Raw genomic sequence first — 14,191 nt, forward strand, 5'->3', positions numbered from 1 at the left:
GGGGGGGACTGGGAATCACACCAACGCAGCACAGCAGAGGGTGGAGCAGGCAGAAGCCTTCTTCCAGATGTGCGACATTAATTTAGCTGATCCAAAAACATGAACCGGTAGCTCCCACTCACTCGTCACCGCCGAGCGTGTGTGCGTGTGTATGTGTGTGTGTGACAGTCCTTCTGCTTCTTTTTTTAAACATCAAAGCCTCAAATAAATACCTGCAAACTTCTTTCTTTCTTTCTTTCTTTCTTTCTTTCTTTCTTTCTTTCTTTCTTTCTTTCTTTCTTTCTTTCTTTCTTTCTTTCTGTGAATGAAGATGAGGATGAGGATTTGAGCAGGTTATGAGAACAGCTTCCTCTCTGGCCTACTGAGTAGCGCCGCTGGACTTTTCATGCAATACTTTCCACCGGGAAAGTACTGGGGAGGGGTATGGAGAGAGGAGGGGGCGCGGTGCATGGAAAGACGAGGCAAAGCAGGGGGAGAAAAATGAAATCAAATAAGAAGAAGAAGAAGAGCGGAGGAGGAGATGGAGAGAAGATGTAGGAGGACGGAAGTGGTTTTGATTGGGTCCCTCCAGAGATTCTTTTGTTTGGATTGTTCCGCGTTTCACTTCTCCCCCCCCCACCCCTCTCTTTTTCTCTCTCTCCATCTTCCTCCCTCCTCGCAGACATCTGAGGTAGATTACAACAGAGACCCCGGGTCACATTTATGACTTAAACCAGGAACATATGGTGCCGAGAGCGTGTTTGAACGTCCAGTTCAATGCAGTGGGATTCCCCCCAGTCAGGTCCCCAAGTGGTGCTGGTCAGATTTATTTTCTTGTCCATTGTCTCTTGCTGGGATATCAAAGAGCTATTGTTTGTTCATCAGCAAGGGTACAGCAGGTTACTTACAGGTCCTGGATGAGGGGGTTTGGGGGGAGAGGGAGGGGGGGGGGGCTCTGCCTCTCCCCCATATATCCTTTATCTTTATTTGTTCTGATATATATCTAGCCCCCGTCCTGATCAGTGCTTCCACACTCAAAAAACAAAAAAACAAACAAAAAAAACTTGCTTGTGTTTTAAAAGGTTGTGTGTGTGGTTTTGTATGGTTTGTTTTATTCAAGCCTCGACAAGACTCGTTTTAACACCCCTCGGGCACCTCGCTTTCTGGCTGCACAGCATGCCCCAGCTTTAATCCGAACCTCATGGAGAAAGCACCGACCCACCGTGCCGTGCGTAGCTCACCTCCGCGATATTTCCACATGGTAGCAGGTTGAGTGAAGAGATACCGGGAAGCGATCGTATCGCAATGATTTCAGGCAGGACAACACATCTGTAAAAGTGTCATTTCACTTTATTAGCATCGGTTTCACTCAGTTGAAGAGAGAAAAGAAAAAAAAAATAAAATCAACTTTCGTCTTTGGAACGTTTACCATGGAAGAAAACAAACAAACAAAAAAAAGCTACAAAAAATAAGTTGTTGGAAGGACTATTATATATATATATATATATATATATATATATATATATATATATATATATAATGGCATTAAAATAGTTTGGACAGAGAACAAAACTGAGGAGTAAGGCTCAAATATTTTTTGGATGCAGGGCATTTTCCTCTTTTTCTGCCCTATTGTTAACACATTTAAAAAAAAATTGAACAAAAATGTATTTACAGTGCATTTATTTACATTAAGGCATTTTTTTGCTGGGGTAAAAAACAAACAAAAAAAACAAACACAGTGAATCTGTTATATCCCAGCGTCTACACAATTAAATAAATAGAGAGATTTCCCTTGTTAGAATACAGTGCTATATTATCTTTAAGCTACCTGCAGTGAATGAACAAGTACAGTTATAAAGGCCAAATCACACAATCAAACTCACACCTGGGTGTTTATTAGAGGACAGATTCCCTCCCCCCCCCCTTCTTAAGCTCATGTTCTGTAAATAAAGTAATCCATTAAGACCAGACATCTATAAACAAAAGCTACCCAAATTTATTGAATTAAAAAAAGGTCCCGTTTTGTTTTTATTAGTTAGTAAAAAAAGAAGGTACAGTAGGTCTTAATGGATCATGGAGTTGTGGTTTCCACGATTGTAGATTGCCAAAGTAGAACAAAAGCAGAGATGCACCGAGAAATCAGCTATTAAGGCCAATTTTCTGCTTGATCGTCAGGTCGGAAACTCAAAAATATTCTCCCCATCAGTGAACACACGGCATGTCAGCAAAAAAAAAAAAAACCAGGCTGCACTGACAGCAGCACCTTTCAGTGTATCTGCAGCAACATCGAGCTGCGAGAGAGCGAGAGAGAGCCAGACTTTCTGAGCTTCAATCTCAGTCTGCCGTGCTTTGGTTCTGGTTTTGAAACGTCAAAACCAGAACGTCAAAACGACCAAACTGGGTCGGTAAAAACCCAGTTTGTGGTGTGGTTGCTCTCAATTACAGCGTATGAAGGTGCGCACGCACCCAGTATGAGACGTCAGCATCTCATACAGTCAAAGTAACGGCGGGTTAAAGTTTTACAAAACAGATCGAAAAAACTCTGACTGGTGCATCTCTGAACAAAACTGCTGTCAGGGTGCTAATGGCGGCAAGAGGAAGACGTTTATCTAAATGGAGCTATGTGTAAAATATTCAAGTTCTTTAAGTTCAAAAACGTAGCAAATCTGTCCTCTAACAGAGCATGTGTCCAAGTTTGAAGGCCTGATGGAGCCCTGTTGCTATTTATCTTCGTACAGATTAAAAAAAAATTTAAAAAAGGCTAAAACCTCCTTGGAGAAAGAGACAGACTGTCACTTTAGTACAAAAGCTCCACGCCGTTTCAGGATGTCTCAAGTGTTCAGAGCTGAGCTGTTATATTACAATGGAGATGATCAGCTCTCGTATATTAAAGTTTCTCGTTTCCCTCTCCCCGTACTGAGTTCAGAGATTTTTTTGTTTTTTTAAAAACAGAACAGGAACCAAAAACAGCACCATGTGTGTTTAAAAGAACCGCCTACACTAATCACAGCTCTGGCAGAACAGGAACACATTTAACCACAGAAGGAGGCACTTCATAGGGGTGTTGATGATGAAGATTAGACTTTGGTTAAAATGCAAAAAAAAAAAAAAAAAAAAAAAATAAAAAAAAAAAAAAGTTGGATGGCACAATCTGCACAGAAATAAAATTCTGAAGATGCTTAATTCAAGCTTGTGCATAAATACAGCTGCTTCTGTTTTAACAGAGTCAGGTCTGCTTACATTTCTCCGGCTGGACATCCATCAAAAACCCATTCTAAATAATTGATCACCTAATGGCTGCTCTTTACAATCCACCCATGTCCCTATGTTACTCAGCCATCTGCAGATTTCCTCTCTATAAAACGAAAAACAATTCAGTCTTGCCATCTCTACCTTCCTCTCATGTTTTTTTTTCCTTCTTCTTCTTCTTCTATGCTTCATCTTCTTTGTCTCAGGAGAATAAATGCTTTCAATGTTTAAAATCCAGACAGTGATGACTGGCGTGGCATGTCCAGTTGTGATAATGAACGTTTTGTTGGTGCATGATATACACGATCAGTTCTAGTGCAAACCGAAGGACTTGGTTAAAAAAAATAAAATAATATCAAACCTGGATATTCCAGCTATTTAAACAAATATACCAATGAGTAAACAAAAGATGTTCTTGAATTAAGAAGTTCTACATTACAACAAAGACAGACAATGTTTTTTTTTTCTTTCCAGTCACACAAAGTCCAAATGGACCGGAAAACGTGAAGGAGCTACCATTTTCTTTACGCTATGGAGCTTTTATATTATTTTTTCTTTTGTTCTTGTCCAAAGAAATTTTCATCACACCTTGTGACGGTGTTAAACCAAACATTTTTCTTGGCCACTGTTCTCTTCCTTAGCTATCATACAATAGTATCGATCGATGGCAGCACCGGGAGGAGCTGGGACGTCAGTAAAGCTGCTTGGCATCGCGCAGCCGCTTAACACTGTAGCTGTCGGACTCAAGCCGAGCGCTTTACGTGAGCTTCAGGACGAGGGCACTCGCAGCACGACCGTGGCACGCGTGCATAAAAACGTGGCTAGTTCTGGTGCCTCTTCATGTGCAGCGCGAGGTGGTCGGACCTGGAGAAGGAGCGGGAGCAGACGGTGCACTGGAAGGGCTTGGCCCCCGTGTGCTTCCGGTAGTGGCGCGTGAGCTCGTCGGATCGAGCGAAGCGCCAGTCACAGCTGTCCCACGTGCACCTGTACGGCTTCTCACCTGCAACGAAGGAGGAGGAGGAAAAAGAGGAGGAGGGAGTCTTAGTGAGTTCAGATAACATCAGTGTCGACCTGAACGTCTTAACATTTTCGCAAACTGTTCAAGTGAGGGGTCGCACGTACTGATGACAGTGATATACTTTTTTTTGAAAACACAAGTTAAATCCTTCGAGTGATTCACACAGTCAGGTGGAGAAACTGGGAAAACAGGCTTCGCTGACAATTCCAGTTGTCTGACAGCATATACAGTCATAACGCTGTCACTCACAGGCATTTATCAAGCACTCCAACACCAGTGCTGCGCAAGTTTCCCACAGATACTCCTCTGTATTGTCTACCACTACTTCTGGCATGTCTTTGATGGGTTTAGGCCGTTTGTCACTTCTTCATTCCACACCTCTGGCTGCAGGCGCTTTGCAGAAACCTTGTGTGGCCTCAACCTTTACCCAATCACTTGTTTCAGTCTCATTGGTCTAAATGTCTTTGTGCATGGTCAAAGTCATGCACATGCTCCTTTTTAAACATTTGCACAATAATTGTTTTTGTTAATCTCGACTGAAAATAAAACATGACATCAGCTGAAAAGAGTACTTTTTTTTTCCAATGCAAATTCTAAAAATGTGCTGCAGGTTCTTTGACAGTACCTCTGAATCCATTGGGAATTTGAGAGAATTACCAGATTGTCCCAATTTATGCACCACAGCATTGGTTTCTAACCAAAGAGTTCAACGTAACTCAGATTAAGAAAAAGCACTGCTCGATTATTTTGTAGAGCAAAAATGAAGTTTGAGAAATTAGCTGATTAAGATCTCTGGCCAATTGATTGGTGCATTTCTAATTATTTTTGATGAAACCAATATTATTTAACACAGCTCTCCGTTTAGGCCTCATGCTAACATTCTAGCAGAAAAAGAAAGTGGAAAACAATTGGCCAGAAGAGTCAGGAAAGACAAAGAAAAAAAAAAATAGTGTATAGATGTCATTGATATTTTTGCAGCCAGACCGACTGAAATGTGCTGAAAGTGAAGGACAGAGATGGGAGTGTCATGATAAGGACCTGCATGACGGCAGATCATATTCATAGATAGTGTGCTAAAACCTTGTGCACACCACAAAAAATAGCCTAATACACCTGAACCGTGTAAGTCTAAAGCCAAACTACAACATTTTTTTCATGCATGATTACCATAAAAATATCAGTTTCACCAAAAACAAAAACAAGAATGCAAATGGCTGATAGAAATGAAAAGTTTCTGTGGAAAGATTTGCATTTTTTCTGATGTCTGCGCAGCATTCTAACCTTTAGGTTAAAGGTGTTTGTATGTGTGTATGTGTGTGTGTGTGTCTGTGTGTGTGCGGAGGCAGGCTTAAGAAGATTTAGATCTCATTAATAAAAACTTTCCTGACTCAACTGCGCCATTGAGATGGAAGTGAGAAGTTTTTAGTTTTAAGCGTCGAGTCCAGATTGAATTGTACGGCACAGAAGTTAAGCAAGTGGCGTTAAGCGTCTTCGGGTTGCTTCAAACTCTCCAAACAAGCACAACAGGCTGCGAAGTGTTGCTCAAACCACAAAAATTAAGCCGCAGCGCGATGAATCACGACGTTGGCACACTAAAGAAACGCATCATTGACACGCACCTGAACGCGGACAACACGAGCAAGAGAGTCGATGAAAGAACGAGCTGGATACACTTTCAGACACATCCACCCTCCCCACACACAAATACAGACCGACACACTCACAATCAGGGTAATGGATGTTGATGGAGATTAGAGTGGGAACTCCCACCGGGGCCCAAACGCATTAGGAATCATCTCATACAGATTACTGACAGGTGCGTGAGGAAGTGTGTGTGTGTGTGTGTGTGTGTGTGTGTGTGCGTGCGCGTGCGTGCATGTGCACTGAAGCATCTGAATCAGAGATGTAGAATGAGCAATAGACAAAGATAGAAATAAATTGTTGGGGGAAGGGGATTTCACAAAGGGTTGAAGGTGGAAGCCATCCAAAAAACAAACAAACAAAAAAAAAAACTAGATGGAAGGATGATTGGATGAACGAAAGGAACTGAGAGAGAGAGAAAAGAAAAGGTTGTTGAGAGTGGGGAGGATATATAGCTCGAGCTATGCAACCGTTTACGTGTTGTTCTCTCATCTTGTGGTCTGTAATAACTGAAATAACCACAATCAGCCTGCAGCATGAATGATCTAATTGTCGTGTCATGTTCCTAATACTGAAATGCACTTCAGAGACATGCACACACACACATACAGACACGCACACACGCACACCGCCGTTTTGCACAAATCACCCGGATTAATGAGTGGAACTGATTCTGGGCGAGAAAGAGAGAGCTTTTTGTGTGTACTTCCAGATGAGCGAGGAATGCCCAGATATCAACAGAAGCTTTGTTTTGTCAGCTGGAGCGAGGTGGGGCCCAACACCTAAGCACTTGTTTGTTGACTCTGTTCGTCCAGGAAAACCAAATGGTTTGAAACTAAACGTGCGAGGAGGAAACGGATTGAGGAAAACACAGAGACGGAAAGGGGATCGGAGATAAAGGGAAAGTGCATGCGACCAGGATTATTAGAGAGGGGTGGGGGGGGGGACTTAAAACAGGAAGAGCTTTTGGACAACAAAAATTTGTGTACAGTAAAAACTACTATCAATCCACTGCATTTACTCTCACTAACAAATATGAACTGATAAAAACAAAAACAAAAAAAAAAAACAAAAAAACAAAGCTGGGTAAGAAGGTATGGCTTTCCACTGAAGGACTTCACAAAAAAACATTACATAATTAGATAAAACAATCCGGATAATTCTGCTTTGTTCATTTGGGTCAGTGACATCAGAGGCACCAAAAATTGAATAGATCCATGTCATTCCATCCCTCAGTACATCTGTTATACTTTGTGTTACACTCCTTTCACATCTGTTTTGGTCTTGATGCTGTTAAGGCCGTGTGACGCAAAATGACAGATCATGAATCCCGATCAAACCAAAAATAACTAAATGACATCCTGCAGGTAGATTATTATTATTATTATTATTTTTTTACTGGATTCATCCAACCCCAATTTTCTCACAATATGACATAAGTAAAAGCAAACTATTTCAAGTCATTGGATGTAACAACTGGCAACTAAACATCCACCAAGTGATGGCAGAAATCTTAAGCTGTGATCAGATTTCTAACTGGTGTGAATGTGGTTTTCACTCCTGTTGCAAATATTCCACCTGACTGGTTTACATGCAGAACCCTCACACAAAGTCACAAAATTATGCATTCTACTTGTAATCCGTACTCTGGAAAATCCAGGATATAACAATCGGCATTAAATATAAATTTTTGATCTCATATTGCTTTATTTTGTCATTTAATTTCTAAAAAAAAAAAAAAAACAACAACAACAACGTTTAAGATGCTAATCTAGAAGCATAAATATAAAATAAATGACTGACATAGAAGTATGAAAATCATGGCTTTATAACCACCAATGACTTGGGCAGAAGTATAAGTTTTAATGAGACAAATCAAAAATAAAAAGTCCACCTTGTTATAATTTCAGGCAAAATCTCCTTATTTTACATTAAATTTAGAAGGTTTTTCAGAATTTTTTTTTATTTTAATTTGGACATTTAAACATTTTTAGAACTTTAAAGTATTTGTTTCTCTCACATCCCGTGTGGACAGAAATGCTGTTGATGGCATTTGCTGTTCTGCAGGTGCATGAATGATGGGTTTAAATAGGAGGACCGTGTTGATAAATCTGTCTGGTGATAGTTTTTGGAAGAATATAGCGGTTCTGAATTAAACACTCCACGCCGACCAAACCGTGTTTTCTTTTTTTGTTTTAAAAACAGGGTGGTTCCATATGATCGCCGAAGATCTTTTAAACCAAAATCTGTCCATTCCAGTCAGCAGGAAACTGAAACAAATCACTTTAGCGTGTTTAACTGTTGCCAGATTTCCTGAAGTGTATGGCGTAAATGTTTTCCCACAGCCACACAAAGTGCAATCAATGGGGAATTGACAACACTGACATGAAACATCTTCAAAACAAATCTGCTTGGTTTTTTTACGCCTTACGTGATGTCATCAGAGGCGGGCACGTTGAGAAGCTCGTCTTTCGGAAGGTGGATTTTTTTCTTGATTAGATAACGATTTACAACAAACTACCTTTATAGCAAAAAAAAATACCTGTAAAGGTGACGCACTGCATCTAAAAAGTTTTGTTTTGCAAAAGGAGTTTGACAAGTAGCTTTAATAGCGGCAATAAAAGCAACACCGGCGTTGGGAAAGTGCACTTTATCTGATCTGGTGACGTGAATCTGAGAAAGACGGCACCGCACGTCTAGCCCCGATCACATACTGCTAGAGTCATTCCCCCTCACCCACTGGCAGAAGTGTGGCACTTCCACCTGTTTTGATGGAATAGTATATTGGGGCTGGGGATGTGGAATGAGGATACGCTTACAAACACATGACGAGAAGTCGGCGGTCTGCCTAGCAACACGGTGCCAGCGCGGACACCTGAAACCCGAGCACAGCGGACTGAAAAGCGCATCGATCAGAGGTGCATCTTACCCGTGTGAGTCCTGAGGTGGGCTTTCAGATGGGACGACTTGGTGTAGACCTTCTTGCAGCCTGAGGCAAAGAGATGGAGATAAACAAAAGCAGACAGCTTAGACCAAATAATCTGCTTGTGTCAGATATGCATTTACCCAATAAACCGAGCTGCGGTATGCAAGAAATTTGAACTAATGAAGACCAGAAGCTGTGTGGAATGAAGCACAGTAAATGCTCCGGAGATCCTCAACAGAGTATCATAGCTCTTTGCTCAAACTCAGTCTATGTGGGATTTAGCTTGTCCCAATAAGCAAAATAATCTGTGAAAAATAATATTTAGAAAGGTCCTGCCCCGCCGTGATTATACTGTACAAGAGTACAACTTAACAGATACTTGTGTGAAAGGTGGATTCGGGGAAATGATGGATGTGTGTCATCTCACTTTTAAAGAAGCGTGTACGAACAAGCTACAGGGAGCTCACCGAAGTCCTCCCCCCCTCCCCCGCTCTCTCTCTCCTTTACCTGCTGCCACAGGCTAGTTAACATTTCATGTTCTACAAGTTGCTGCACATCGCACAGCCTGAATGTGTGTGGCTGTTTGTCAGGCAGTTTAAGAAAATACTTTAACCTGAGCAAGCTATCTCAAGCATGCATGCAAATGTCTGTGTGTGTCTGTGTGTAGGGGAAAAAAGATCAAATGACTGCAGGAAACCATCTGTGTAATTAAAACAGCCACAAAAGCACAGGTTCATGCCACAATCATTCCAGCGTTGATTTAGGCTCAACAGTCGGGACTTCTGGATTGGTAGTGATACAATCGTTTAGGTTGCGATAATAAATGCAAAGTGTTTTTTTTTTTTTTTTCCCCTGAGCTTATGGTTAAAGAAAATGTACTGGCATTATATTTCAACGACGCCGCTGAAGCAGAGTGCAGGGAAGGCATGGTGACCCCAGAGGTCTGGGACAGAAGTTCAAAAAGCAACGTGTAATTTCAAAAAAATGCAGGGGAGTCTTAAAATGAATCTGGTCGTCATAATGCTGACCTTCCTGACTGGCCAGACGTCAGTCTGGTCTGACCACAGCACCGGGAAAAAGACGAAAACACAATACAGCGGGGGAAACAATCAGCGCGCGCACACGCACAACGTGGAGGGCGTGATGCTCTCCTAACCTGGGTAATCACAGTGGTGGATCCGGCGTTTCTCCAAGTCCGGGTTGTTCCTCCGGTTGTATCGGACGGTCCCGGAGTTCTGCGTCGTGGTCTGGGCTGCGGGGCCCTGGGGGAGGCCCGGAGACGGGCCTTGGACTGGAGTGGGCAGGGCGAAGCCGGCGGGTCCCGGGCCAGGTCCGAGCCCCGGCGTGGCTCCTGCCAACTTGGAGGCGATAGTGGCAGCGTACGAAGGAGGAGGGGACAGGGTGTGGAGCAGCTCCTTCTGTCTGTCGGGGCTGCCCGGCTCGGAGCTGGGCGGGGAGGGAGGCAGGTAGGGCACCTGCTGCTGCAAGTAATGGGAGTGCACCTGAGCATTAGGATGCGCGTACACCCTGCGGTAGCTCGCCTTGGTGCCCTGCTCTTGCTGGGAAGAAGCATGATTTACTGGTAAATTATGGAAAGGTGCATGAACACTGGAATTGTGCTGCATCTGCTGCTGTTGAGTCTCCATCCCATCAATGTGGTGATGATCCAACCCGGCGTTCAGCAGCTGGAAGAGTGAGCCGCTGCCGTCGTGGTGGATGCCTTGCTGCTCGAACTGCGACGGCATTTCCTGTTTGATGAACACCTCTCCTCCCGACTGGGTGAAAACACTCGTGAAGTCCGGTAACCCTGTTAGCGACATGTTTATGGCTGAGGTTTCCAATGCAGCGTTGCTAGGCTCGTGCCCGGATGTGCCACAGCTGCTCGTGAGTGTACCGTCTGGGCAGTGGGGCTGTAGGTGCGGGCCGAAACACGACGAGGCAGCTTCCGTTTTAATCTGGGCCAGGCCGGCGCGGTTCTGGGCCTGAGGGGGCCGCACCTGCTCACACGAGCCCATCCTCAGGTAGGCCACGTCGGGGAGGTAAAGGTTCATGTTGAGGGTGTAGGGAGCCCCGGCGTGGTCTCCGCTAAAGAACTGCTCCGCCGCCGACGTGATGTCTCTATGTGACTTCTGCTGGCCGTCTGTCTGGGGTGGAAAGGCAGGAGGGGAGAGATACGTGTCCATCTCACACTTCACCTGTGGAGAAAACAAACCAAGCGCTTAGAAACAAATTTGAGCACAAAGCTTCCACGAAACTATTCTGAGACAAAAGTTTGGTAGAACAGTCACTGCTGAAGCATTTATCAAGTAGTCATCAATGGGCAGCTGCAACATTCCCTCACTGCCTGCAAAGCTGAACTCAAACACCTACTTGATGAGTCCAACAGTGAAGGATACAACCATGTTTTGGGCATGTTTTTATCATGGCTGCCATTCATAAGTCAGTCTAGTTCAGGTAAAAAGCGCCACCTGGTTACCGTGAAAGTTAGTTAAACCTGACAGCAGAGGATGAAACAGCACCACGAGAGGAAATGGGGGGCTGGAGGGGAACCACCCATGTCTCCCTGTCCGCTGCAGCAGCAGCAGCAGCAGTCTAGGGATGGGCTGCTATTTGAGGCTCCACAACCTACCAGCTGTTACACACACACTTCTCTCCTCTGTTGCACAAGTTTCCTCCTAGCTGGGGACAGAGCCGGCCGGGACATTTCTGTCCGAGTCAGTTGTCGTCACTGTGGTATGATGGTGTGAGTGGACACCAAAGGGAGACCAACAGCTGGTGACCAACTGGCTGGCTTGGCTGGCGTAGACAAACATGCGCTGAAGGCGACTTCAGGCGGAGCTGCTGGGTCGCTTACCGCGGCCCGACACGGTGTAAAAATAATAAAGTGATGACTACAATCAAGATAGCGGAGCCCGGCTCCATTTCCAGGCCAGGAGCGGAGAAACAAAATCTGGGTTCGCTGCCCCCATCTGCCACGCCCATTCAAAGAAACCCATAACATGTGAAGTTGCTCTTGATTCCTTACCTGCGTGTAGTCATTCTGCCCTGCCTTGTCCGCTTCTGAGATTTTACAGTCCAGGCCGAACAGCGCCGAGTCCTCCAGAGAGAAGGCGGCCGGCAGCGCCGCTTTCTGCAGCGGGTAGAACGGGTCCTCCTGCGCGCCGCTCATCGTCAGTGCTGCGGCCATGAAGCTCCGACGCAGGCAGCCCGGATGATCGCTCGTTCTGTTCTGCAGAGAGGAGGATGCTGCTGCTGCCGCTACAGCGCAATGGGGAAGGAGCGCAGCCGGACGAGTTGCAGAGCGTGTGGCGGAGTAATTAATGTGTGCCTGTCGGCAACATCTCCTTCCACTTGTTCCATCCCTCCGGCCCGCAGACAGTTTTCTATCTCTGCGTAGGGCGGAGCGGCCCAGTGTAAATACGGAGCCTGCGCCGCCCATCGAAGCCTTGATTATTCATTCACCGGCCACCGCCCTTCGCTCCATCTAAATACGCTCACAGAAGCGTCCTGCAACGTGCTGGGCCGGCCGGGCAGCCGAAAATGTGGTGGACATTTAATTCTTTTTCACGACAGCAGTAGATACACTTTCCCCGTCTCTCATTTTTGCGTGTACACCCTAAACCTGATCGTCAATTTTTAATTGTGATCGCCTGTGTTAAAATGTATATTTCTCTTTAATCCTACTTTAACAAGCTTGATATTATCTAAAAGTGGATATATTTCAATTCAACCGATAGAAAAAAAAACTAATACACTAAAACTGGTATATTCAATTTCTACGTCGCATTTCATCCCTGACAATAGGGTTGTTGTTGACTCTCAGCCAGTAGAAACCCAAGATTCAGTTTTGCATTAAGTTATAAGACCAATAGAAAATTATTATATTTTTGAAAACATAAACATGTTATGTCCTACATAATCGTTGGTGCAACTGCTGATTTGACAGCTGTACACAAAGTAGTAAAATCTCTTTATTGAAGAAGCTGTTCGTTCATAGAGTGATGCATTTCAGCGTATTAGTGGAAAGTTGAGGGGAAGCAAAAAAATAAAAAAAGTGCACAAGAAACACGGAAAACTGCATCCTAGGAAAGATTATGAAGTAATGCCCATTCGAGATTTTTCCTTTAAGAGTATTTCCTGTTTCTCAAATTTCAGGAAATACTTATATTTAAGAGTATTTCTTTGATGTACTTTAACATGCATTTGCATCCAGGAAATATACCACTGGGTCAACAGAGAACAAATGTATACATTTACATTTGTCCAATGTGATTATGAAATGTTATACATAAACACACTATATATATGGTTTAGTTTATAAGATATAATCATCTGCAGAACACGTTTCAGCAATAAGGTAGATCAAAGTGTTACATGCTTACAATAAAAAAAAACATTACATTAAAGTGGTATAATGAATGAATGTAAAGAGCAGATGGAACAGACTAATGATGATATTTTACTTAAAATAAAGGAAACTCAACATATGTTTTTAGCCTTGATTTAAAAGAACTCAGGGTTTCAGCATTTTTGCAGTTTTCTGGTAGTTTTTCCCCAGACAGCCTTTGAGATATTAAACTTTTGCCTTAGTAAAAATGTCAATATAAATTTTTTGGTGGAAAAAGACCCTTCTTTGCCTTACAAAAGTAATCATTCCCTTAGTCCACATGGTCGCACACGATTTTATTTAAGGGTAACAAACTAAAGGGACTAAATACAAAAGCGTTCCTGTGTAAATTTTTTTATTTGAAATAAAAACTTTTAACTATATATATTCTTTTACATAAAATTCAAATAAAATATATTGATGTTTGACAAAAAAAAAAGGGCCTAGTACAAGTGTGCTTTTACTAGAATATTGCTATTGTAATTTCATTCCTGAAGAACAAGCTCACACGTTCTCTTGAGTCAGAGAAGCCATTATTCAGTCCGGTTCTTGCACAGCTTCTGATGACAAAACTCAAATTTACTTGCACAACCAAACCAGTGATTTCTTCACATCATAAAGTCATCATTAATCTGCTCAATCTCCACAGTCAAAAGAAAAACACTAAAGGTCAATTAGGAAAGACCATGAGTCATGTCAACCAGGAAATGGAAGCTAGATTTGCACCATTTTGTATTTAATATTTTGAAGTGTTAATAGAAAACAGTTGAAAATGTCACAGCCCGGCTTTCACAGCAGCCGTGTGACTGAGTTTAATATGACACCAATCAGAACATGGTCTGAAATGATAAAGGCATGCCTAGTATGTCTATATTTAAAGCCAAAGGAGTTTCAGCTAGGGCAAATCAAAGGCTAAGGTTTCTGCAGTGTTGTTTGTCTGTAGCAACCAGTAAGTGTCGCCAGAAAAAGATGAGGATTGAACGGTGTC

At 43.1% G+C, this 14,191-nt stretch overlaps 1 protein-coding gene and 1 long non-coding RNA gene across 2 annotated transcripts in view; one reads left to right on the forward strand and one right to left on the reverse strand.

Annotated features, from left to right (window-relative positions):
- The window catches only part of LOC106947811 (uncharacterized), a 26,840-nt gene extending 20,006 nt beyond the window's left edge, over positions 1–6,834 (forward strand). Inside the window, exon 2 of the long non-coding RNA XR_001425045.1 lies at positions 6,573–6,834. This is a non-coding gene — a long non-coding RNA (uncharacterized LOC106947811). The remainder of the gene's footprint in view (positions 1–6,572) is intronic.
- Positions 1,902–12,427, reverse strand: klf5a (Kruppel like factor 5a). The gene is made up of 4 exons (XM_015033059.1): positions 11,842–12,427; positions 9,973–11,011; positions 8,820–8,879; positions 1,902–4,231 (listed from the first exon to the last, which is right to left on the reverse strand). Exons 1-4 carry the CDS (start codon positions 12,253–12,255, stop codon positions 4,053–4,055), a joined length of 1,692 nt encoding a protein of 563 aa, XP_014888545.1. The 5' UTR covers positions 12,256–12,427; the 3' UTR covers positions 1,902–4,052.
- Between the last annotated feature and the right edge of the window lie 1,764 nt (positions 12,428–14,191).

This window comes from Poecilia latipinna, unplaced genomic scaffold (genome assembly GCF_001443285.1).
Source record: "Poecilia latipinna isolate Pla-1442-1.1 unplaced genomic scaffold, P_latipinna-1.0 Scaffold256, whole genome shotgun sequence".
NCBI lineage: Eukaryota > Metazoa > Chordata > Actinopteri > Cyprinodontiformes > Poeciliidae > Poecilia > Poecilia latipinna.